Below are 27,127 nucleotides of genomic sequence, written 5' to 3'. Positions count from 1 at the left end.
TCTATTCGACGCGCGTTTCGGCGTTATTGGGAACGCCTTCTTCAGGAGCCACAGTAAGATCTGGAAAACATATTTAATACATAAATAAATAAGCAAAAGTAATTTACACATAACCAAGAGAACGCAATCTCAAAATACACCTTAAATTAAAAAACTAAAACAATTTTTTGTAGTGCCTAAATCACAATAACTCCCTGCTTATATAGCTAATAGGATATAGCTATATAAGGCACAAACTGGCATAAATATATTTTGAGCAGTGGTAATTTGTAAGGAAGGGGGAATTTCTAAGGTCTTAAATTAACGACCTGAGTGTGTAAAGATAGTAGTAACATAAATAATCAGGTGAAAGGGTCAACACGTACTCCAAAGTAATGTAACATAAATATGCTCAAGGCATGATGTACATGCAATCCACTGGAAGCGGGGAGCCTACACAGAGCGAACCTGATGTCTAGCATGTCTAATTGATAAACACTTCTATTAATCATTGATGGTCCCCAGGTTAACTATTCTAACTTAGTACGTCAAGTAAAAACATGCGAGAAAGATGTCAAGGTTATGTGGTTGAGCGGCTCCAAGTGCAGAATATTAGAGCTCACTTACCTAAGTCACAAAGCGATGATTGTGGAAAGGTAGGCTTGTCTTCTTTTCTAGGTTAATCTCCTTGTTTTATAATCTAAAGATCAGATTTTTAAATGGACAAAGAAAGTTATCAATGCGAAACTACAAAGGGCTAGTGATGCACAGTTACAAAAACTTCCGCCCTGATCAGACAAAAATGCACTAACTCTAAGGCATATTTATCCTATTTTACCAGTCTGAGATCATAATGTTAGGATTTAAGATGGGAAAGGAATAGGCGGACGTGTATACACCTATTAGACTCTTAAATCTTAAATGAAGACATACCCTAATATATGGGAGATAGAGTCACTCTATGTACCTTATAGCGTAAGTACTTATTTGATATTAGTAACAAACTGACCTTGAATTTCCTACATATCTTCTCGTTTTTAAATTCACAGCCGTGTAGACCTGAACACCATTTGGTCGGATTCAAACATATCATCCTGTCTGCATTCAAAGGGGCTCTTCTAATACTAATAACCAGTGATGAGTTAATCTGGTAAGCACAAATAAGTACTTACGCTATAAGGTACATAGAGTGACTCTATCTCCCATATATTAGGGTATGTCTTCATTTAAGATTGAAGAGTCTAATAGGTGTATACACGTCCGCCTATTCCTTTCCCATCTTAAATCCTAACATTATGATCTCAGACTGGTAAAATAGGATAAATATGCCTTAGAGTTAGTGCATTTTTGTCTGATCAGGGCTGAAGTTTTTGTAACTGTGCATCACTAGCCCTTTGTAGTTTCGCATTGATAACTTTCTTTGTCCATTTAAAAATCTGATCTTTAGATTATAAAACAAGGAGATTAACCTAGAAAAGAAGACAAGCCTACCTTTCCACAATCATCGCTTTGTGACTTAGGTAAGTGAGCTCTAATATTCTGCACTTGGAGCCGCTCAACCACATAACCTTGACATCTTTCTCGCATGTTTTTACTTGACGTACTAAGTTAGAATAGTTAACCTGGGGACCATCAATGATTAATAGAAGTGTTTATCAATTAGACATCCTAGACATCAGGTTCGCTCTGTGTAGGCTCCCCGCTTCCAGTGGATTGCATGTACATCATGCCTTGAGCATATTTATGTTACATTACTTTGGAGTACGTGTTGACCCTCTCACCTGATTATTTATGTTACTACTATCTTTACACACTCAGGTTGTTAATTTAAGACCTTAGAAATTCCCCCTTCCTTACAAATTACCACTGCTCAAAATATATTTATGCCAGTTTGTGCCTTATATAGCTATATCCTATTAGCTATATAAGCAGGGAGTTATTGTGATTTAGGCACTTCAAAAAATTGTTTTAGTTTTTTAATTTAATGTGTATTTTGAGATTGCGTTCTCTTGGTTATGTGTAAATTACTTTTGCTTATTTATTTATGTATTAAATATGTTTTCCAGATCTTACTGTGGCTCCTGAAGAAGGCGTTCCCAATAACGCCGAAACGCGCGTCGAATAGAATATTAATGTTTGCCACCAGTATAAGTTTTTTACATGTATTTTTCATATGATGATTTAGCAATTTGTTGTTTGTATAACTGATTTACATTACTTGTTTTTATTACTTGTTTTTAATGCCAAGATTATGAATATATTAAATGAAATTTAGTTTTTTAATTACCTAGTTGTGTGTCCTCCTTGCAATTTCTCCCTTTCTATGTGTTATTATTATGCTATTTTGCTTACACTGTTTATTTTCCTGGTCCTCGAATTAATTTTCTCAACAGGGGGTCCTTGTTATTTACACTAGACTTCCTTGGGTTCGACTAGGTCCCTCGGCGCCCGCCATCTTAGGGGGGAAATTCAGCGAGCGGTCTAGTGCTCGGCCCCTCGCGCATTAATTACTATAAAAAGCCACAAATCCACTCACGCCACTGACTGAGAGTGTGTGAGTCTTGTCCTGAGGCGGAAGCCGGGACTGCTGTGTCAATTGCATTTTCGCCGCTATTTTAACTACCTGCACGTATTTTGTTATAATTTGCACTTGAAGCTGACTTTTAAACTGTGACCAATTCTGTACTATCTGCTGACTTACTTGCTGCCTTTAGCCCACTGCAGCCGACTAAACGCTGCGTGGGTTCGACTAGGTCCCTCGGCGCCCGCCATCTTAGGGGGGAAATTCAGCGAGCGGTCTAGTGCTCGGCCCCTCGCGTCTAACACTACAAAATGGCCCCCCATCACAGGGAGCGCAGCGGACGGGCGCAGCGGGCACGCCGTCAGCGCGCCGAAGGCGCGCCTAAGGCAAGCCCGTCTGCGCCCGTCCGCGCCAGTACGGGACATGGGGCACCTCACTCTGCACATTCTTTGCAATATACAGCCGCTGACTTGTGTCATCTACACAAAGCCTCGCAATTACTCGACTCTACCATTAGGCATCGTCTTGATAGACTTGGTCTTCATCAGCAAAGGGATAGATTCCCGGAAATACGTGGTATTCTAAGGAACAACAAGGTAAATACTCTACATAATCACTTGAACTTTCGTGTTTCCTACTTAAACACTCGCTCCTTAATTAAACATCAACTGGAGATCTTCACCCTACTTTCCTCTGACCTACCTGATATACTGTTTCTCACGGAAACATGGATAACTCCGGACTCGGCTCCTGACATACTGGCCGCCATCCCCTCTGACTACTACATCCTCCACTCCGACCGCCCAGCAGGAAAAGCTGGTGGTGGAGTGGCCGCCATTATCCGCCGCCAACACCAATTCACATCGATTGATCCCCTCAATCTAGCCGCTGCAGATAATTTAGTGATCAAACTTGATTCAGATCACACATCCTTGATTTGTGTGGTCGTATATAGACCCCCTCAGCCCATGCCACTTTTCCCTATCACCTTGAGTGAACAGATAGCTAACTTAGCAATCAAATACGCTAATATTCTGCTTATCGGCGATTTCAACTACTGGTATGGCGACCAAGCTGGCGGCCCCCATTCACTCGAATTCACCAATCTTTTATCTAATTTCAATTTTACACAACACATCTCCTCACCTACTCACAATAAAGGCCACATACTGGACCATGTCTGGACAACAACCCCGATCATCTCCGCATTACAGGTAGCCCCATGTATATGGCCCGATCACTGTCTAGTTACATTCCACCTCACTCTGGCTATCAAGACTAAATCCCCCCTGGTCGAGGGTGGAACCAGATGTTGGAAATCCATTGATCTATCTGATTTTAAAAACTTTCTGGTTGGCTCGACACCTAATCCGGACCAGAACGTGGACTTATTGGACGCTCAAATCTCCAGCTGGTTAAAAACAGCAAGTGACCAGTTTGCCCCTCTCAAAAAAATTAAGATAAATCGGAAGGCAGATGCCCATAAATGGTTCTCCCCCGAATTAAAGGAGATTAAACTATTACTCCGCCAAAAGGAAAGGAGATGGAGAGCTCGCTATGACCCTGGAGACAAGCTTATCTATAAATCAGAGCAGGCAAAATATAATATAGCAATCAAATCAGCCAAGATAGATTACTTCTCCTCTAAGATTCTAACGTCCACAAACAAATCAAGAGAAATTTTCTCAATAGTGGATGAACTATCCAACCCTGATAGAGTGACGTCTAAACCTATTCCTCCACAGGAATTATGTGATAAATTAAATACATTCTTTATAGAAAAGATCATTACAATCAAAGCCAGTATTGTATGCTCCTCATCAGCTGCAATCTCATCCGACTCCTTCATGAACAATCATACTCTGGACAGTTTTCCAACGATCGATCACGAATCTCTTATTTCCTTGATGTCTAAGGTCAAATCGGGTTCTCCCAGAGACTGCTGTCCCCCTCATATATTGAGGGAAGTCTTCTCCATCATCCCCCAACCCGCCCTTTCTTTATTAAATTCATCACTTACCCAAGGCCGCGTCCCCAAATCATTCAAGGACGCTACAGTGGTCCCTCTGATCAAAAAGGTCGGTACCAATTTAGCTGACCCGTCTAATTATCGCCCCATCTCCCTGCTCCCATTCCTAGCCAAGGTCTTGGAGGCACATGTTGCTAAATCCATGTCCACCTTCATAGAAGAGTCTGGACACTTGGATCCCCACCAGGCAGGCTTCCGTCCAGGTCATTCAACTGAGATGGTTATCTTGGCAGTGCTGGATGAGCTCCGTAGGGAGGCTGACACTGGAACCCCTCAGGCCTTAGTCCTTTTAGATCTATCGGCCGCGTTCGACACGGTGGACCATAAGATCTTGGTGGACCGTGTCGGACGGGCAGGCTTGCAGGGCAAGGCCTTGAGATGGGTTACCTCATTTCTGGAAGATCGCTCACAGGCGGTTCGCCTGGCTAACTTCACAGCTCCTGAGTTAAGCTCAACATGTGGGGTCCCCCAGGGTTCTTCCCTGTCCCCACATCTATTTAACATCTACCTACTCCCCCTGATCAAAGCCTTGAAACAGAGGAAAGTAAAAACATTCAACTATGCAGATGATCTGCAGCTCTCCTTCACAATAGATAATTCTATCGAATCTATTACCAACTTTCAGGATACTATGGTGTTCATCCGTCACTGGATGGACTATAACCATTTGAAGCTAAACCCTGGAAAGACGGAAGTACTGCTGATAGGAGACAGTCGCATTTCGTGGGGCCCTCACTATTGGCCGTCCGAATTGGGGCCTTTTCCTAAACCTTCCTCCTCCGTAAAAAGCTTAGGGGTGATTATTGATGGAGACCTGTCCCTTAACACCCAGGTGGGAGCAGTTGTTTCTAAATGTTTCTTCCAACTACGTAAAATCCAGAAGATACATCACTTGCTCACCCGGGCAGCATTGATACAAGCTGTGATTGGCCTAGTCCTGTCGCATTTAGATTATGCAAACTCAATCTATTTAGGCCTTCCCTCTTTTCAGATCAAGAGACTCCAGCTTGTGCAGAACCAGGCGGCACGATTGATATACCAACAACCTAAGTGGCAATCGGCCAGACCCCTGATAAAAAAGCTCCACTGGCTCCCACTTCTCCAACGTGCCACCTTCAAAACCGCCTGTCTCACATTTAAGTCCCTAAACTGTTACAGTCCTATGTTTATCAACAGCTTAATCGTGAGATACATTCCCTCCCGTGACCTTCGCTCTAAACATCAAAACTTGCTGGTCAGCACAAAGTTTAAACACAAACGGCACGGCGGAAGCCGCTTTGGCTACCTGGCGCCACAACTTTGGAACTCACTCCCATGGGTGATCCGTTCTTGTCCCCATCTGCTCCAATTCAGAAAACAACTTAAAACATGGCTGTTTACACAGGCACACGAGTAATCCTATCCCACTGCTACCATTCAGAACTGGCTACTCAGTACATTCTCAACAGCGCCATGAAACCTTGGTCTAAGTGCGCTTTATAAATTGGTTAAACATAAACATAAACAAACATTGCGGAACCATTCTCTACTGATGAGGTAATCAGCGCGATACATGCACTGATGGCTCCACTGCCCCGGCGCTGGGCAGCTTTACGGGGGACTTTTATATGTCCTACAAGGACCTGCTAGCACTGCGCCTACTAAAAGTATACAACAAGGCGCTTGAGCAGAAAATGTTGCCCCCCACTTTGAGAGAAGCAGTAATTATCCTACTTCCCAAACCGGGAAAAGACACACTAGAATTTGGATCATACAGGCCACTTTCCCTTCTAAATTTAGATGACAAAATTTTGGCCAAAATGATCGCATTAAGGCTGGCCATGTTGCTAGACAGAATAATTTCCCCGGTCCAGTCGGGATTAGTCCCCCACAGATCAACTTCCCTCAATTTGAGAACATTGTTCGCTGTATTACACAGAATCGATCCGCCGATCCCAGCGGTAGCGGTCCTCCTAGACACAGAAAAAGCCTTCGACTCTTTACAGTGGCCCTTTTTTTCTGGCAGTGATGAGGAGGATGGGTATGCCAAAAGGCTTTATTGACCTTAAAGCTCTGTTATCCGCTCCGATGGCGAGACTGTGATTAAACCATACATTATCACGTTCATTCACTTTATCACGTGGCACCAGGCAGGGTTGCCCATTATTGCCTCTGCTTTTTATATTGGCAATGGACCCTCTGGTCAGACATTTTCAGGAAAGACCTATGCAGAGAGCAATTCAATGTAGAACTGGCCCACTCCTTGTATCTTTATATGTGGACGACATCATCCCCTATGTCCAGCATCCACAGACGAACCTTGTGCCTCTCATTACAGATATCATACGGTTTGGCCGGTTCTCAGGCTTGGGCATTAATTGTGGTAATCCCCTTCATTAGCAGCACCAAACAGTGGACCGGTGAATTTCCTCTCGAGTGGTGTGAGGAATTGACCAAATATTTGGGGATATATATCTACAAAGAAACAGAGCAAATTACCATCTGAATTACGGTCCGGCTTACACAAACTGTAATTACAGGTAGAACGATGGCTGCGGCTCCCCCTTTCGCTTGCAGGCTGAGTCGAGTTAATAAAAATGATTGTCCTCCCAAAATGTTTGTATTTATTTACCAATATTCCCATTTCACTCTCCAATAGTTTTTCTTACACTGCGCTCTCATCTTCTTAGACTGGTTTGGGGGTGGGGGGGAGGGAAGGGGGGGTGGGAGACCTAGAGTCCGTTGGGAGCTCATGACCCTACTGTATGATAGAGTGGGATTTAGTGTCCGAAACCTTCAATTATACTACTTAGTTGCACAATGTTGCTATGCACACTCCTGGTTTCATCCAGATGCCCGGATTCCATACATTAGGCCGGAGGGTGACCTGGTCTTACCTGGTTCCCTAAACACTGTGTTACGTTGGTGTATCCTATGGACCCTAAGGTATACAAACTGTGTTGACTCCCAGCTGGGCCCGGAAAAAATGTAATTGATTAGAGTCACTGGAGCCCACATCTTCTATTCCCCCGAGCTCCCAATTGCTAACTACCCGTGGATACCCATCATGGAGGAGAAGTTGGTACAACATACACATTCCAAATACGACATAGGTAAAATTGGAGACCTATTTACTGGGGGTTATGTCTTCTCCAGCACAGAGGAGGTGAAATTCAGCGATGCCTCTTTTATGGACCATTTTATCCTACATCGTGTACGCTGCGCATTGCGAGGGGTGATACCGGGGTTCCCACTGGAGCCATTTGCCTCTCCAACCACAGTAATTGACTGGGGTAGAGCTCCTCATTTCTAGGTTGTATGTGGTGGTGCGGCACTGATGCCCAGTGGTGATGCTAAGATTTGAGAAGCTTGGGAAACAGATCAAGGACATCCCATTCTGGATGAGCAATGGCTCCATTGCTGGGGAGGTCTCGCAGAATAGCAGACATTTATTGATACATTTTAAATTCCTGAGGAGAATATACATGACACCGGAGAAGTTACATACTATTGATCCAGATAGACTGCACTGCTGTTTGAAGTGTGAGGTGCCACATGCTGATTTTGCGCAATTGCACATCGTGCCAGTATCTCTTAATTTTAGTTTCGGGCAAAATATTTAGAGCAATCGGGGAAATGACAGAGCTGGAAATAGTACCATAGCCTGAAACTGCGTTGTTGGGATACGTGCTTTGCTTCCCGAAAGGGATTTGCAAGTTCATAGCAATTGCGTTGCTGCTGCCGAAGAGGGAAATAGCTCTTAAATGGGGATGCAAGTCCACACCCACATTAAAAGGCTGGTTCAACAGTTTAACATACTGCAATATGAATAGTGAATTATATGCTAACACTCAACCATTGGCGTCCCGCCCAAAATATATTTGGGTACCCCGCAAGAGTTATTTGCTGGCTTCAAGCTCTTCTCCGGATGCGCAACCCACTAATGGGATAGTTCTCACGAGCACAGGTTAAATGATGTCGCTCAGGTTCCAGGGGGCTTACTGATGGGGCAGTTCCCCCCCGTTAGTAATTGGTTTGTTATCGGGCGGTGGGGTAGGGAAGTGGGCAGGATACGCAAGAAATAAAATTGATGTCTATTTTGCATCATGATTTGTAAAATTACAAGCCTTCAGTGAGTTCATGTATTGGCTGTATCTCTAATGAAACTGGTAAATAAAGTGTTTTTTAAATCTCGTTTTTCTGCACTTTCCTCACTGGGTAACTGCGGATTTACGTTGAATAAAGTGGTGACAGGTTTGGCGAATTCCTAGGTGCCCACCACCCCAATGTCTTTCCTCTGTGAGCTACCTGCATTCAAGACCATCAAAAGAAGCGATCCTTGGTGGTCGCTAGAGTCAGGTTGAGGCTTCAGCATTGCTGGTATAAAAAGACTTCTGTGTCAGTTTGTCTGTCCACTTTCTATGTTTGGCGCCTTGATGCCCTTGGGCTAAGTAGCGCCTTATAAGACCTATTTCATTCATTCATTCATTCATTCATTCATTCATTCAGGTATTCGGTTTTCTGTTCTCTGTGAATGCTGCCGTTTACAGTTTTCTTGGTAATGAGGGGCCTAATCAGCCATCCATCATCAACAGCAGATGACCGAAGGCGTTTAGAATTCGTTGTAGTTCTTTTGGGGGGAGGGGGCTGGTGGTAGGTGAGCAGGGAACATTAGAGCAGCTGACTCCTGGGCATGGGAGAAGTGTGGCTCAATGGTTAGAGTGGCAGACCCTGATGCACAGGTCTAGCCCGGGACCAGGGTTCAATTCCCCGCCTCGGCAGGTCTTGGGCTAAAAAATTCCAGGGACCTGATAATTCTCGCCTTGGTGCCTATTCCAATCATGCAGTCCCACTCTGCAACTCTGGGCAATAGCTTGCTTAATCTCCACAAATGCCCCCACAACGCTAAGGATGCCTGGCCTCCACCTTGGGGGTGCCCAGGAGTGGACGCCTCACAGGGAAAGCCAGGATGGGTTCCACAGCGGTATTCGTACAAGTGCCTTGAGATCCTTGTGGGTGAGTAGTGCGCTATACGAGTATCAATTTACATTTTTTACATTTACATGAGTACAAACATAATGAAGTGCTCGGTGCTCTGTTTGATTTAGGTACCGATGGCCTTTCTCCATTTCCCCGCAGCTATGGTGTTGGCACAGCAGTCGAAGTGCATTAAAAAAAATTAAGGGAACTGTGATTTTGATTTTGTGCACAATGGGGGCGAGGCGAATAAGCACGAGGCCAGGGTCAAGGGTATAGTTAAAAAGATATTTATTCTGTAACTTTTTTCGGTCTTGCAGCTTCAGGTATGTCTATATAAAATACCAAACAACTTAAATGTAATATAAAGACAAGTTAAGTTAATCAGTGGGAAATGCACTATCGTACTTTATAAAACCTCTATTAGTTATGCAATGCAGAGGTTTGCATCTGTACCCAGACATTCACATAATTGAATCCTGGTTGGAAAAGTGGAGAATAGTTAGGGACTTACACAGCACATACTTCACAGCTCAGTTGGTGACTCCTTTCCCATACCACTTAAAAATAATAAATGTGTGTCATCAGGAAGTGTCAAGTGATTCCATTCATTAAAGCAGATACTGGCTTAGCCTAGAGCTCCCTTTACATTCGAAGATTAACTTGTTGAGCACATTTACATTTCTTTCAAGGAAGCAGGCACCCTGGCATGAAGGTTTGTTTGTCTGTCTGCTCCTCCCTCAGTTTCACAACACAGGAGACATCCTACCTTAAACTTCCGCTGGAGCATTTCAGCGGTCTGAATTAACTGTTCAGGGACAGTTATCCTGTCTGATCCTGTCCACTTCGGCTACTGTGTTGACTGACCATTTTCTCCCATTCGATAGTGTAATTTTAGACCCAGTGCTGATGTACACCAACCTGTGTCCATCATGTAAACACTAGTGGTGTACGGCATGAAGCGTCCTGGAACTGGAGAATTAGGTTCGCGTCAGAGCGCATCTTCAATATCCAGTAAATCTGTGCAAATCATTGAAAACAAAATTGGATCTCAAAGCGGGTTAGAAACCCGCAAAATAGATTGACAAAATGCACTTTCATGGAGGCAGCCACTCCTTTAACATAGTACGTTAAGAATAAATAAGCTTTCTTCATTGACCTTGGTGTGGTCACTATCGTAAATGCCTGACTTTATTCGCATTTTGAGATTAAAGGGATACCGGTAGGAGGTAAGTCGGTATCATTCGCATAGGTATGTGGGCATGTTTCATTGGACCTGCTGTCACAAACTGAGGGAAGACACCCATTCTTTTTTTAGGATTCCACACTTAATTTTGTTATACTTTCAAATAGTGGAACAATGTTATCTCATTTGACAGGACACATCAAATCACTTTTGCTTTAATGGCGAACATGCAGTGGTGGAAACTTCATTGTGCAAATTAGCAACAGTTACTATTTGCACTTTATGTTGGATAAGATTTCCCAGCAAATCTGGCGCAGAGCCTAAGGACAGTGGTCGAAGTGGGGAAAAAAAAGTAGGGGAACTGTGGGCGGAGAATCAGAGGGCGGGAATAACCTGAGGATTGGATCAGTGGGCCGACTTAGAGGTGTGGCCAGGATGCGCAAAACATCCCAATCTTTAGTATTTGCGTGGCATTTCACTGACCAGTTACAGCTTATTATGTTATGTAATTCAACCAATGGATACACATGATTATTTAACGATTAATATGAGCTATTGACATTAGAAACATATTCCACTTTGTGAATTTATTTTAATCACATAATGTACCAAAAAGTGGAAGCACAAGCCATTTGTTTCCGAGCCATGGAGTTTGTCGTCAGCCATATACACAGAGATAATCAATTTTACGTATGCAAATGACTGTATAGGAAATGTTACGTAAGACAAAGGACTACAAGGTGTAGGAGTCACATGATAACCATACTAGTAGACAGTATAGTTTAATAGTGATTGGCCTGGAGAAACACAAACTCAGAATTTAAAACTTAATACCATGATTGGGGGTTCTCTTTAAAAATCATCATTGATTTGTATCAAAAATACCACTTTTTGCAACATTAGGATAAGCAAAGGCTTAGGGAAAAAACCATAACGCTCTAGTTTATACCTTGCAGTTTGCATGCAGCTCTTAGATGAAAGTTAGTAGCTCACTGTTCTTTGTTAAGATTTTAACTTATAAACTGTAAGTAGCAAAAGGATCTCACTGACCATAGCAGTAGCCCACTGACCTATTTACAATATTTGCACGTTGTGATGGGCCTGGTACATTTTCTTTGCAGCAGGCACATTAACCCTCTGCGCTATCTTTCCATGAGTCAAAACTTTCACTAGACAAATCTCCGATCTCGCTCTAGGAAGAAGTTTATTCATCAGCATTATCATGACATTTTCATTATTGCCGAAAATAGCTGGCGGCCAGGAAGGAGGCAGCAAGTGCTTTTAAAACCATAATATACTCCGCCCCCACTGAAAGTCAGCACCTATTGCGGTCACACCAGTCGCACTGCCGTAGAGCCAGCTCTTCTCAGGGGTCCTGTGACCTCCGTGACAGAGTCACTGTTGCTCTAGGGTCTGCTACTTCGTAGGCCTGCCCGCAAGATTGGAGGTGAACTTCAGTATGGATTGTGGTAGGCAAGCCTTCAAGGTGAACCCACACCTGCCACTGCAAGGGTCCACCTGTTGGTGCTAACACACCAGGGCTTTTCTGGTGCCTTCTAGGGTCTGGCATGGGAATGTGCTCCCACAGGAGAGTGGTCTGGAGACTGTTCTTGAAGGCTAAACCTGGTTCCCCGGTTCTTAAATTTAGCAGCTCTGCCCCCAGTGCTACATCTGCTCCCTAGCTGAACACCATACTGCCCCACTGAGAGAAACTCATACTGCCTTCAGCTACAATCCAATTTGACCTGCTATAAAAAACTGGATGCAACTTAATTCAAATTACACACTAGGCAAGAGCAATATGCTGCCTAAAAGAAAAGGTAACAACATCCTGGAAAAAGAAAACACTCATAAGGAATGAAAGATTTAATAAAGCATGTAAAATGTAAGCAGGAACATGGTGAACTTAACGCTTTTACAGTCATATTCAGAAATCGACAAGTATTTTTGCCTGAAAAGTTAAGGACATAACTACAGGGCCCAGAAAGGACCCATTTCAATGTCCACTGCTTATATGCTTACAAAACGTAAGCAGTATCATTTCAAAAGACCACATTTGTGAACACAAAGCCGCCATAGACATTTCATTTACCAATCCACCCATCAACCAGGTATTGCAGTACCTCCAGACAGGGCCAGTCCTAGGATTTTCGGGGCCCTGGGCAAAAGGGAATGTGGGATTCCCCTGAAATCTACATAAGTGACACCTTCTGATCTCGGGGAAGCTGCTTTGTGCAGACTCCACTTGGGCCGCAGCTCCTCCTCTCAGCCACCTCAAGCACCTCTTGTACAGCCCATTTCGAACTGAAGTTGTGAGAATTGCTTGGGGGCTGAGTTAAACTTGTGTTGGCTAAATTGCTGACAATCGGCATCCTGTCGAGTCTCTGAACTGGCTGCCTGAGAGGTGTACCCTCCCCTAGGCCTTCCCACACCATCCCTTAGAGGCCCCAGGAGGGGGGGGGGGCACTCCCATGAGCCCGTTTGTGAAGCATTTCTTTCACTCTGATCGGCAGAAATACACGAGGAGAAGTGGGGTGTTAATTGAAAGACAAGAAAACAAAAGTAACGCTTTACTGGCAAACTCTGTAAAGTGGCACTAATGTGTTGGGGTATGAAAAAAATTATCTGGCCACTTTATGAACACTCCATCTTGCTTTATTTAATTATTTTTCAGAGTTTGAACATTTTATTTCCGAAGCTGCACTTTGGAATAGAAAAATGTCAAAACGGCATTTCCAGCAAAAGTGGTTTTCTTTTTTGCATCCATTTCACAGGGGTACAAATGGACGACAGGAAGAGACGGTGAGAACCATTTCTTGATTCATGGTTTTCGGGAATAGGTGTAAGAAAAAGGGGGCAGCTGCCAGCGGCAGAGCAGAAGCAGACACCTTCCTTGTCTTGTCTGGGCCGGAAGTAAGAGACAGAGACCTTTTCCTTCTCTGCTCCCCGCCCGTCCACCAACAGAATATTTCTGACTCCAGGGACGCATGTTCATAATAAAAAAGTAGGGGAACGGAAGCTACAGAATTAAAGAAGTAGGGGCACGCCGTGCCCTGACTTTCCCGCCCACTTCGACCACTGCCTATGGATCGAAACCAATAAATGAATACGGAGCAGTTTTACAAAGCAATTCTGTTGCTGTTATTTAGATTCCATTTACCATGGGCATGACGCTAATTTCACATATCAAACGTTCTTTGCAGCATGATGCATTGATACCTCATTTTGCTCAATCTCCTTGTATCATATTGTACAATTGGATTTCATTTCATCCACTTCGAAGGAGGATGACAAGATAAGATGATCGTGCTGTGATTGAAAGAAGAAACATCAGGTTTCACAGATGTGCTGCTAAATCCTTGCAGCGGACCAATCATTATGTTCGATCCATCTCGTCATAATCTAATTGCAAGAAATACCTAGATTTGTGATTTCCTGAGAACAGTAATCATTTTTATGCTCAAGGAATCCACTGCCATGAACGCAAGCACTTACGTATGTCCATTGGCGAGGCGTATAAATACTTTTCTTGCACTATAATGATTTCAGTACTCACGAATGTGCTATACACAGCCCCCCCCCCCCCCAGAATACCGAGGCACCTAATTGAGTATTTTTTTAGACAAAAAAAGAAGTGTTGTTGCTGAAATTTGCATTTTTTGTGGCTATTTGGTATTTGTTAGTTTACTGCCATTCCTTGGTTTCTCATAGTTTAAAGAACCAAAACCTCAGCATCTTCTGGCATTAATCTGGCATGTCATCGCTCATGTCATGTGGCTTCTCTCAGCTCAGGGTATTCAAATATTGATACCCTTCAGGAAATATTTCTCTGCCCCCTCCCTGCCTAGCTGGCTTCCATATTGACCCAAGTCAGCCTTTCTCCCCGGTCTTTCTTTCCCTTTCCTGATGTTATGTATCACTTTCTTTTGGGAGTGTATTTACTCTTGAGGTTGATTTGATTTAAAACTTTATTCAGCTGAGAAATAAAAGGCCATAAAAGAACATAAAGAAAAGCATAATCATAAAAATTCATAAGTACACAGCAATATATTAAAATGAAGATTAAAACCAGCTTGAAACCCCCGCATAAAATACATTACAATACCATACTTTTCCTGGGATGTATGGCAGCCCAACTATAAATAATAATAATAATCCACGTAACTAAAGCGCACAATCACCCGTAAGGGTCTCTAGGCGCTGGGGGCAGTCGGGAAGATGGTGCTGAGCTAACCTGCTGCCGGGGATCGAACCGTGATCCCCAGATTCCGGAGTCAGTCACCCTAGCCGCGGCGCCACACCTCTTCCTAAAGTGCAATTCTAATACAGACCAAAGGGTTTGTTAGTGCCAATAAGAATTTCAAAGCCACTCTGTAATCCGTGATATTAATTTCAAGAAGAAGTGGTTTTAGATAATATTTTATTAAACCCTCGTAAAATCCACAAAATAGCATAAAGTGCTGTGTGCTTTGAGCTGAAACACAATTGCAAGGACAAGGTGTAGTAGTTGATGGATACTTTTTAATTTCAGAAAAGGCGATCAAATGATGAACAATACTCACTCGTAATCTGGTTGACACAAAATGATGATGGATGTTAGTCACCCAAGTCAGATAATGCTGACTTCCCTCCAACAACTGATTTGATACATATAAAAAATACAGTATGTTTCTAGTATTTATCAAGTGATCTACACCACTAGCAGGATTGAGCATGATGGGTAAACCAAACCCATTTATATAGGTAAGCCAGGGTATTTTCAACATATGGTCAAGAGCTAAACAGTCTGATATATTTGACTTCTTAAAGTTTGTTTCTGTTTTCGACCATACTAGAGTGCCAACGTAAAAAGGTTTTTAAAGCTAGTGTGGCCTCTAAGAAATGTAACCCAGCCTCTTTATTCAAATAAAAGATGACACGGATCTGAATGCGCACAACAGGCCATGAGTAGTGGTAGTAATGCCCCTAGCCGTATACATTTCAATCATTGCCTTAATTGGGCGACTGTCAGTCTTATGGGAAAACCTGAACACACCCTCTCAAACTCTGCTCAATTTCATTTGTGTACTTGAAATATCCTGGGCCTGGGAGCCACTGTTCATGAATAAGACCCCTGGATAAGAGAAGGAGTTAACAATAATTGGTCTTCCTCAATATAAGAGATCGTATGTTTCTGCACTTTCCCACATAACATTGAAAAAGTCTTTGCCTCGTTGATTTTCATTTTCCTAGAAACTATAAAGTCCCCAAAGGTGTTCATCAATTTGTGTAAGCTGATGGGTGTCCTGGATAATAGGGCAGCGTTGTTAGCGTACAATAAGATTGGTACAGTGCATTTTCCAGAACAGGAGCACCTGCCTGAACTGTCTGGAGCAAATCCGAAAGAGAACAGTCCCCTTTGGGGCTGTACCGGAACGTGCCAGAGAGATTTCCATAAAGGTGTGCTTAGAAACTAAGGGGCATATTATCAACAAATAGCAATATTTATCGCTAAGTAGGCTTAGCGGCAATTTTTTTATCGCCGCGCATCCCCAGATTTTATCGCTGAGATAACGTGCTATTAGCAACGTTTATCTCAAAAGCGATAACATTTCCAGCAATAGCAGTGAAATCCGTGAATATCGCTGAGAATACAGTGATATTCACGCATTATCGCCAACAGGGTCTTAGCCATTATATCCACCTCCCATTGGATATAATGGCTAAGCCCCCCCTTGATAATATGCCCCTAATTACGTTTATTTGGGCACCCAGGGCAATCACGTGGCTTCTCTAAGCCCAGGGTATTCAAATATTAATACCCTTCAGGGAGTATTTCTTTGCCTCCTCCCTGCCTAGCTGGCTTTCATATTGACCAAAGTCAGCCTCCCCCCGCCCTTCTCTGTTTCCCTTCCCTGATGTTTTGCTTCACTTTCTTTTGGGATTGAGTTTACTCTTGGGGTCATTTCTGGCCATACTTTATCTCAGGCGGTAATTAGAAGGGCACATAACGTGTATGCAGCGTTTGTCTCAGTGCCATGAGTGTACAGGTAGCAGAGGCGCACTTTGCTGGCTGGGAGTATACTCAGCAGTGTTTACCAGTGGGATACAGTGCTGGCAAAGAGTGTAATATTGTTACCATTATTACATGCCAGGAGTTTACACATGTTTAACAACGGTGTATACATTGTCGACCGGGCATTTACACGTTGATTCTCAGCAGTGTGGGCGAGGAGTGTGCACAAATTGTTTACTAGCAGCCAATTCAGTGTGAGTTTTAATGTAAATCATTCAGACCTTTTTCACATGTTTTGTTGGTGCTACACATTCATCCACTCCAAGCCGAAACACATCAGTAATAGACATTGTCATTTACAACACCAATAGCTCTAACTCTCAAAAGTACAAGCCCTGGGGTGCTGGTCGGACTCAGTGTACCACTTTGGACATGTAATCCTTTAGTTGGGAAGGCATATACGCAATCGGGGGGTGGTGGGGTGGGTGGTTGCTTTTTGGTATAAAAGTAAACGGCATTATTGTTACTACATTGATGTGTGCAGTAGTCTCCGGCTCACGGAGCTATGCAATGTATGAGACCTGTGGAAAAAAAATCTGTTTAAAAAAAAAAAAAGTACAAGCCCTATTGGCATTGCCAGTCCTTGTTTTTTTTTTTTTTACCGAAGATTTCCAGCCTGCCACATGGATAAAAATCCAGCATGTGCGACGATCAAAGATGTCAAAACTACAAAACTCGAGTTACATGCAGAATAACATTTTCTTTGTCCTATTACAGAGGTGTAAAGGCAAACTTTAACTGGCTCTGTTCTGATGACACATATTTCAACTTATACATTCTGAAAGGATAAAGGAAGTACTTTAATTCATGGTGGCAAACTAGTAGTACAGGAGGCTGCCTTTTCGATTGAAAAAGCTAGCTCCCCTCCTCCATCCCTGTTTACCAGGATCCTGAAAGCTGCCTCTCTGCAGAGCCACAGCTATTCTTCAATGGACGACATTCTTATCATAACAATGTCAAAGAATGAAGTAGAGTCCCATCTCTCCTTGAATTGCAGGCCCTTTATAACATTTGATTCCCTATAAGCTACCACAAATCCTTATTGTTACTTCTAGGAGGATTCAGATGACTGGAGCAATTCTGTACTCCTGTCAACCAGTAGACAGATGTTCGTTCCAGAGGTGTTTGGAAGTCTAGGAGTGTAGCTCAGGGATGCTTCACCTTGCCAAGCTCCCAGCAGCTTTTTCTAGCCTAAACCTTGGGATCCGTTTCTGGATAAACAGTTGGAGCCTGTCCCTGTGCTTCGGTCCTTGATGCCAAATTTGCATTTGTGGGTGTCACCACCTAACCTTTTGATGACATTCTCATTCCACCTGGCTAATCCACATCTTAGAGTCACACCCAACTCTCTGGAGAATTGGGGCTATAAGGAGCCACTGCAGTACCTTGTGGGACAGAGTAGATTTCTCGCTCCACATAAACATGTTGGAACTGGAGGCTGTCTTTGTAACACTGAAAGCCTTCCTACCAGAGAGGAGATTTCTCGCTCCACATAAACATGTTGGAACTGGAGGCTGTCTTTGTAACACTGAAAGCCTTCCTACCAGAGAGGAGATCCATATTAGGGATTGTACACATGGACGACACCCAGAAAGTTTCTGTGTGAGAAAGTTGTCTCTGGTGATATTGCTGTGGCAATGGGTGATGGATCATTGTATATTTTAACTGGTCCCCACAAAGCTTGGTGCATTACACAGAGCAATCAGAGCTAGTGTCAGACAGACATTGGAGCTAGTGTCTCTACTCTCAATACAAGCAGAAAATTAATTGTGAAGCCCTACATTTCATCACTGAGGACTAGGGGCGCCCGGTCATAGATGTCTTCAGGACTGTGTAGGAGTAGTGTTTGGAAGCACTTGGAAAGCTCTTAGAACTATTTGTTGGTTTCCCAGAATTAGCTTGATGCTATCAAGAATGAAGGCCACAAAGAGTTAACAGCATTGTAATATGTTATGTGCAGAATAGATTTGAAGCGCGTGCCTATTTGCTAGAAGGGCGGTCCTTGCTCTCCAGGCCTTATAATGTTCAAGAAGAAGAGAAAAGGGGTGCTTATGCAGTGGGTGAAAACACCTGTACGGTCATGTGATGACTGAGCAGTCAGGGAGTAGGTAGTTCTTGAAGAGATAAATGTCATCATATTTAATACTATTTACAACAAGGGGTGGTGAGGGACAGAGTCTCTGAATTAAGCAGAAAGCTCTCACCCAGTCAAGAGATCAGGGCTAGATCCAACACCGTTTTTTAGCTCACTGCACCATCCCAGTTTCAGAACCTGGCTGTATGCAAATTAGTCTGTTGCTGTCCCAGTGCATGATGGGAACAGGGCAAACCAAACTACAAAAGCCAATTCTTACACTGGGAAGGAAACAAGCTCCCGGGGACCGGTTTCTGGCATTACAGCCGTCTTCGGCCCGGTTTGCTTGAATCCTGATGGTGCAATGAGCAAGGGTCTCACATCTGAGAATACCCTTCCACGCTTAGGGTGGACAAAAATATTTACAACAAGGGGTGGTGAGGGACAGAGTCTCTGAATTAAGCAGAAAGCTCTCACCCAGTCAAGAGATCAGGGCTAGATCCAACACCGTTTTTTAGCTCACTGCACCATCCCAGTTTCAGAACCTGGCTGTATGCAAATTAGTCTGTTCCTGTCCCAGTGCATGATGGGAACAGGGCAAACCAAACTACAAAAGCCAATTCTTACACTGGGAAGGAAACAAGCTCCCGGGGACCGGTTTCTGGCATTACAGCCGTCTTCGGCCCGGTTTGCTTGAATCCTGATGGTGCAATGAGCAAGGGTCTCACATCTGAGAATACCCTTCCACGCTTAGGGTGGACAAAAATATTTACAACAAGGGGTGGTGAGGGACAGAGTCTCTGAATTAAGCAGAAAGCTCTCACCCAGTCAAGAGATCAGGGCTAGATCCAACACCGTTTTTTAGCTCACTGCACCATCCCAGTTTCAGAACCTGGCTGTATGCAAATTTCAGAACCCCCTTTTCTAAATCATCATATTTAATACTGCACCATTTACATTTATGGAGAGATTTAGTACAGGCGGCAGACCAAATGACTTTTATACAATTTGGGCTACTCTTACTGGATGCAGCTGGAGGATACTGTTGGACTTGGATCTCATGCAACAGCACAGTGGATGTAAGGGCAGTGTTAGATTGTTTATTTTGTTCCTTTATCTAGATTCTCTCAAATGCATTCCTCGTGCAGTGTTTTACTGAATGTGCATTATTTTATCATAAAATGTTTTTGGTAATAAAAATTTGTTAAGTCTTATTTTGCCAAAGTTGCAAAATTGTATGTTACTCAAGAACTGTGTGTCTATCTATGAGACGCTAACTCGTGAGTTCAGGGCTGGACTATTTTGAAGTAATGGGCACACTGTACTGGGATCGACCTCCTGTACAATACAACCACCCATTTGAGCAGTTTGATCAGTACGCCTTCTGAATGGGCAGGGATGTCTATATCACTGAGGAATGGCCATTTCTTGGATTTGATGGGAGCATTCCTCTATGTCTTTCCTTCAACAGTTCCAGCTCCAGATGAACATTTGGTTGGGGACAGCCACGCAGGAAGGCTGCTGTGGACAGTTTCAAGCAAAACTTTACCTATTGTCTTTAAATATCCCTCCACAACCACGAAGCATTAGGAATGCCTGCTTGAGATTTAGGCTCAAAGGCAGAGCCTATGACCACTTCACGCCTTGATCAAAGGGTGCTCTTAGACAAAGACAAGTGAATGAACCACCCCCCTTTTTTCCTTCAGGCAAGCCCTAAGAAACTAGGCCCCCAATATTGTGGGTCCAGACTAAGGACATAGACCCCTTAGGGCTGTTCTAGGCTGAAACATTTTGACCGATCACCAGGTGTTGCAGATCAATGACTTGTCCTCCCAAAACACCACCCTTGTTTTTAGACTTATCCCTATCTTTCTTTTTTCCCCAAATAAAGATTTACCTGCAAGATAGGATATCATTTAACTCACTTATCACTGTCGATATCCAGACTGTCTTCCTCCTGGTGGAGGTTACTCAGTCACTTGGAGAATAGGACACTCAAGTGACAGACCCACTGATGAGGCTATCCACCAAACCACACTAAACGGTGATTAAATACACCTCAGACTGTGATCATGTGGTTGAGGGTCTCTAAAGAACTATGCTTGAGACTCTGGCCTCGAGACCATAGTGGTTCATTCTCTCCCCCTTTATTGATTGTTAGCGAAGATCAGAGTTGTTCATACAATCCTGCGGTGTCACCTTAGTGTTGCTGAGTTTGATCCTGGAACTTGTGCTGAAGAACTATACGCATCCTCCCTGAAGGGGAGGCATTCTGTCCATGATGCCATGGAAAGTAAATGTTTCATCCTCCCATTCTAGTGAAGACCCTCGTGTCCTGCTTCTTGAGAAGTTAGCTTTTGTCTACCTTTGTCTTTAAACAGAAAACCTGGGTGTTCTGGCCACTGCCAGAAAATTCTCTTATCGGGAACCTAATGGTCTCTTAGCATTTCCTTCTGATTTGAGACAAACTGATCCACAAACCTTTATGACCTTTAACCTCATGCAGCATGAAACTCATTAAATGATAGACTACTTTCTTGTTGCCCCAAGACTTTCCCAGTCATTGGCCTAATGATTGTCATTCCATTCATGCGCACATCCTCCTTTAGGGTAGAAGATACCCACACAGTTTGAACAGCAAGCATGCCTTTTTGGATCTACCACAGTAGTGACAGTGACCTTCATTCTACTACCCAACTCTTCTTGTTTTTTGGGGCGATGATGCTAACTCCATTGGTGCACAACCGTATTATTGATCGTTACACTCTACATGTGGCTGAACCTTTGTCTGGTGTTTATACACACTGCACAATCTAAGTTGCAATGTACCTCTCTGAGATGAATACTGGTGCAGGTACGTGAGGCCTGCCCACTGGCAATCTCCCAAATGTACAGTCTTAAGACTTTCTCCCATAACAATTCTAAATTTGGCCTGGAAGTTCTGTGTAAATTGTTTGCCCAAGCTGCCCAATGTCCTCTTCTCTTTCCTCACTTACTCTGGAATATACCCAAGGATTGATAATGGGAAGTTGTCTAGATGTATGAGTAGGATAAAGTTGCTTTCATGTTAACTGCATTATCTTAGTTTGCCTGCCCTGTCAGCAAGAGCACAATTAGCTGCAGAGAAGCGCTCGTATCATCTGATACCCGGCTGCATGAATGGAAGTGCACTACAAGCCTCTGCTTTAACATCGTTGGATTCAGTATACGGTTTCGTTAGTACGTGACTGGGAACCTAATCGTCGATAATTTGAAAGAAACGTAGAGGAATAGGTTGTCTTAAAGGTAATTGTATTCTTCTAGTAAGCAAAATCTAATCTAAAAAGCATGTTGGGCTTTTCCAAGTTAAATACTCATTGGTTGAATGAATGTTTTTTCCAGAGTGTTTGAGATTGCTGCGCATGATGACTTCTGTTTTTTTCTGTACAGGTTGGCAACTTTATACAAATCTCCCTGTCAGAAGGAGGCCACAGTGCCATACGAGGTTACGGTAAGTATGATTCTTTGGGCCTTTGACCAGAGTTACAGATCCATACTGGCAAAGACTTGCATTGTGGAGGAGAGATCTGACTCTCCTGAAGTTCCATCGTTTTTAAGGCTATATGGAGGGATCAATTGTTTTTTCCTCATATCCTATATATGGATCACCAGTGTGTGGTCAGATTTACCTAGTTATGAGTGAACACCTCCTCTCTGTGGCTAACTGGCAGAAACTGAGAAACTCCAGAGCAGTGGTGTCTCTAGATGTGATTTTTATGGGGCACACAATGAACTAGAGATAAAACTGGCGGGTCAACCTACAATGGATGATCATGCCGATTGGATGCATGTGATATATGTGTGTGTGTGTGTGTGTGTGTGTGTGTGTGTGTGTGTGTGTGTGTAGATATATATATCGCAATCCTCCACACTTTCAAGACCTCTTCTCTGCGAAATGAGTGTAACGGACACCCAGGGAAGGGTTGGTAAGATGTTTTTATTCCTTCTCACTACTCACTCCGATGACCCGTTTCGAGCAACAAGTGCCCTTGTTCACATACGGAACGCAGTCCGCCATACTCATTTTTAAAAATATCTTTTTATTAAACATAAACATGAACAGTTGGCAAGCAGCACGTACATCGCCATATTCTTTTTAAATGCATTGTACACACCCCCCTTCCTCCATGACACGTGTTAGTGAACAAAGAGAAAATCCTTTCTGCATGGCTTCTCCGTAAGAACACCATTTATATTACTGTCATTGTGTATCATAGATATCATTGAACATTCTAGGACATTATAAATACATTCCTTAAATCTGCAAATATTGCATGTCAATAAATATTTATAAATACGAATGAATTTATAAATAAATATATATATATATATATGGATGAAATATTAACATGCAGGAAATAACTTTTGAACGTATTTAATTTTGAAATGAATCAATTTTTGTGCAAAAATGCTTTTGTGTTAGCGCTCGTTTGATTTACAGTATTCAATGATTTATATTGCCTACAACTGGATTTATATTCTCTCCGCATAAATGCTGACATCGTTTTTGCACCATGTTGGTAACTTGTAGTTATTGTTAGCCTAAATGCTGGTTTATTGGTCTATCATTTGAGCAGAGCAGAAACACCTCTAAATGATGTATTTTGTTTGTTTTGATATTTAAAGGGTCATCCTTTTTGCTATCGAGTCTTACCGTTAAGCCAATTTGATTTTGTTCATCTTTCTTGATTCATTTTTATAAAAGTGCCTCTGTGCCTAGCAGCCAACCCATATGTGCAAAAGATGCTAATTCTAAAGTGCCAAGTCCTATACTAGTGCAAAATCTAAGCATACTAAGCTAATTCCATCATTAAAAACGTATAATTCAGTTAATAATATTTGGGATGTTAAAAAAATCTGTATGCATAAAGCACAAACAGATGGCAGCGGATAAAAGACTTAAAATCATTACATCATGATAAAAAGTTCCTGCCAATTCATCCACACCTTTTTTTCAATTAAATTTTAGTTTATACATCATGTTTTTACAGAAAATTGTGCTTGTCCTTAGTATTTTTGAGCCCATTCGGTACTTTGCTATCTAATTCCAGAATCATGCGTTTTTCCAACTACCTCAACTGTCTTCCCTATTCGCACCTCGACGGAGGTTAGAAATGGCATTGATCATATAATACGTTAGACAGTTCACATCATTGTTATGCAAGTTCTTGAAATGTTGTGCTACTGGGTATGAAGGATCATTGTTAATGATAGCCCTAAGGTGCTGTAATATTCTGGCATGCACCTGCAGCTTGGTACTTCCAATGTATCTTAGGCCATACATATATATGCCTTAAGGTAACTATACCTCATGCCCTCACCATGCACTGCTAGTTACCCCCCATATTACATCACTCATGACATCATTGATATTATCATTGTAACATTTGAAAATATTGATGAGAAAACAGCATGGAGAGAGTTATAGTTACTTTATTTATTTATTTATGGGCACAAGTTATAGTTACTCAAGATAAATATAACTAATGAAATGTTACATTATTACTGAACATTTTTCCTAACTATAACGTTCCTTTAACCTTTGTTTTTACAGTGAATATATATATATGTTTTATATATATATATTTGTCCTTATTATTTTTTTAAGTCAAAATAAATGAAGACAATATCTTGAGTGAAAAAGCCCTTTGCCATTTTTACAGCTAAAACCTTAAGCATATGATTAGAAAGTGGCATTCAGGCTTTGTCACTCTCTAGTGTTGCAGTCTGTGCTAATCCTATACTTAAAAACTCTGCTAGGGAAACATGCATTTGAGGAGAGCAGAATTAATATTGGTGGTGATGTAGGGAGCTCCATATAAAGGGGCAGCTCTCACCCTAAACTTGTGTTTATATTTATGGAAAAAAAACAAAGGTTACATGGACGTTATAGTTAGGCTCAGGTTTCACTCATACAAAACCAGTGAATTCAGCAGTTCTAGTTAATGGAGCTAACTATAATTTGTGGTCCCGCTATGTACTGCTTATGACCTCACATATTACATCACTCATGACATGGCCAGTGACATCCCTGGTGACATCTCAAACAAAATCACTGATAACATTATACGGAGACTGTTAGTGTTTTAAAAAAATTTGAGTGTTAAATATATATGTAAAATCAAAAGAAGTGGAAGAGTTGTGTTGAGACAGGGGGGTGGGGATGGTCTCCGTTTCAAGAGACAATCCCTCCTGGTGGAGGAGAAGACATAATCATGTAACAATGAGTGGCTAAGTACGCCCACAGGAGAATACCTTTGGTGGGGCAACACTGTTGAGGGTCTCACAACAATTTTGGTGTTGTCCTCCTCACCCCCTGTCTCAACACAACTCTTCTACTCCTTTTGATTTTACATGTTCATTTAACAGAAGTTGAGTGGAACTGTAACTTCTCCCTCCCTCTTTTGATTCTTGTTAAGTATATATACCAAGGTGTATTGGTATTGTATTGGTGAATCAGTGGATGTATGAGTGCCTGTATGGATGATTCAGTGGGTGCGTGATTGACTGTGTAAGTGAGTGATTAGGTGTCTCAGTGAATGTATGGGTGTGATTGGTTGTGTTAATTTCTGTATCAGCCTGTTAGTTGGTGTCTAAGGGGCTGTATGGGTGTGTGAGTGGGTACGCTAGTAGCTGTATTGGTGAGTGATTGGTTGTCTGTGTGGGTGAGGGTGTGTGTGAGGGGCTGTATGGGTGAGTGTGTATGGCTGTGTGGGTGAGTTAGTGGATGTGTCAGTGGTATTGGGTGAGTAACTGGGTATGTGAAAGGCAATGTAGGTGAGGGATGGGGTATATGAGTTATTAAAATTATTATTAACATTTTTTATAGAGCGCGTAGTCACCCGGAGGTATCCCAGCGCTAAGATTCCAACGTCTGAGGGTCCGAGGGCATGGAGAAGTGGGGGGGGGGGGAGGACAGAGTTCAGGGAGGTCGATGTTTTTAGGGGAAAAGATGAGTTTTCAGCCGCTTCCTGAAACGTAAGTAGTTTGGTTCTGTTCTCAGGTCGCGGGGGAGTGCGTTCCAGAGGCGTGCGGTGTGGACCGAGAAGCGTCTTCCACCCGAGCGTGCCTTCTTGAATCTGGGGGTGATGATAAGAGACTCCTTGTCTGATCGGAGGGATCTTGGGGCTTTATAAGGTCTAATAAATTTTCTTAGAATAGGGGGGCCTTGATTTTGCAGCAGTTTGTGGGCCAGGCAGAGGGCTTTGAATTTCACTCGCTCCCTCACTGGGAGCCAGTGGAGGAGCTTCAGTGCTGGTTTGGCCGAGGCTCTGGCAGGAGTGTTGGTGAGGATCCGGGCAGCGACGTTTTGGATTCTCTGTAGCTTGTTCAGAGTTGCCTCAGGGGCACCCAAGTAAATAGAGTTGCTATAATCAAGCCTGGAGAGTATCCGGCCTTGGATTAGTAGTTTTTGTGAGGTGGAAGGAAGTAAGGGGAGGATCTTTCTCATTGATTTCAGGAGCCCGAAGCAAGTCCTGGCTACTTTTTTTGCTTGCGCGTTGAACAAGAGATCGGTTTCGAGCCACACACCCAGGCTTTTTACTTCCTGTTTTGGGTCGGGGGGGGGAGCCCAGACAGGGTGGCCAGATGTTCTGGGGGAGGATGAGTCCTTTCTGACCAAGGAGGAGAATGTCAGTCTTTGACCCATTCAGTTTTAAGGCTGAGCTGTTCATCCAACCTTGTATCTGCGTCAGACAGTTGAATAAGTCTGCAGGTTGTTGGCTCGGGTGGGATAAGGACACAACTAATTGTGTGTCATCAGCGTAGCTGACAATGCTCACTCCGAACGGGATGACAACCTCCTCCAATGGGGACATGTAGATATTAAATAATGTGGGGCTCAGGGAGGAGCCCTGAGGCACGCCACATTGGAGGGGTGTTTCGGAGGAGCGGGTGTTATTCTCCCAGATCTGGAAGGAACGATGGGCCAGAAAGGACGAAAGCCAGGATAGTGCGGTACCTTCCACTGACCCTCTTAAGCCGTTTGATAAGGAGTTGGTGGTTGACGGTGTCGAAGGCCGCGCTGAGGTCGAGGAGGATCACTGCCACTGATCCTCCTTCGTCTAAGAGCGCTCTGGCCTCCTCCACCGCCACCAGGAGGGCGATGTCAGTGCCCTGACCTGGGCGGAAACCTGTCTGGGAGCTTTTTAGCCGTTGTTGGATTCCAGAAACTGTGATAGTTTCTTATTTGCCAATTTTTCTGCAATCTTGCTGGTCCCGGGGAGAAGGGAGATTGGCCTATAATTGGCCAAGTCCGCGGGGTCCAAGGAGGGTTTCTTTAATAGCGC

The 27,127-nt window shown here is 43.1% G+C and overlaps 1 protein-coding gene across 1 annotated transcript in view; it reads left to right on the top strand.

The window, feature by feature from the left end:
- Window positions 1-27,127, top strand: part of RAD51C (RAD51 paralog C) — a 375,353-nt gene that overhangs the window by 293,967 nt on the left and 54,259 nt on the right. The window contains exon 8 of the mRNA XM_086954987.1: window positions 22,230-22,290. Within this exon, the coding sequence (XP_086811113.1) occupies window positions 22,230-22,290 (61 nt within the window). The remainder of the gene's footprint in view (window positions 1-22,229; window positions 22,291-27,127) is intronic.

The sequence above is a fragment of the Lissotriton vulgaris genome, chromosome 2_1 (genome assembly GCF_964263255.1).
Source record: "Lissotriton vulgaris chromosome 2_1, aLisVul1.2, whole genome shotgun sequence".
NCBI lineage: Eukaryota > Metazoa > Chordata > Amphibia > Caudata > Salamandridae > Lissotriton > Lissotriton vulgaris.
This window is presented reverse-complemented; position numbering and strand designations above follow the sequence as displayed.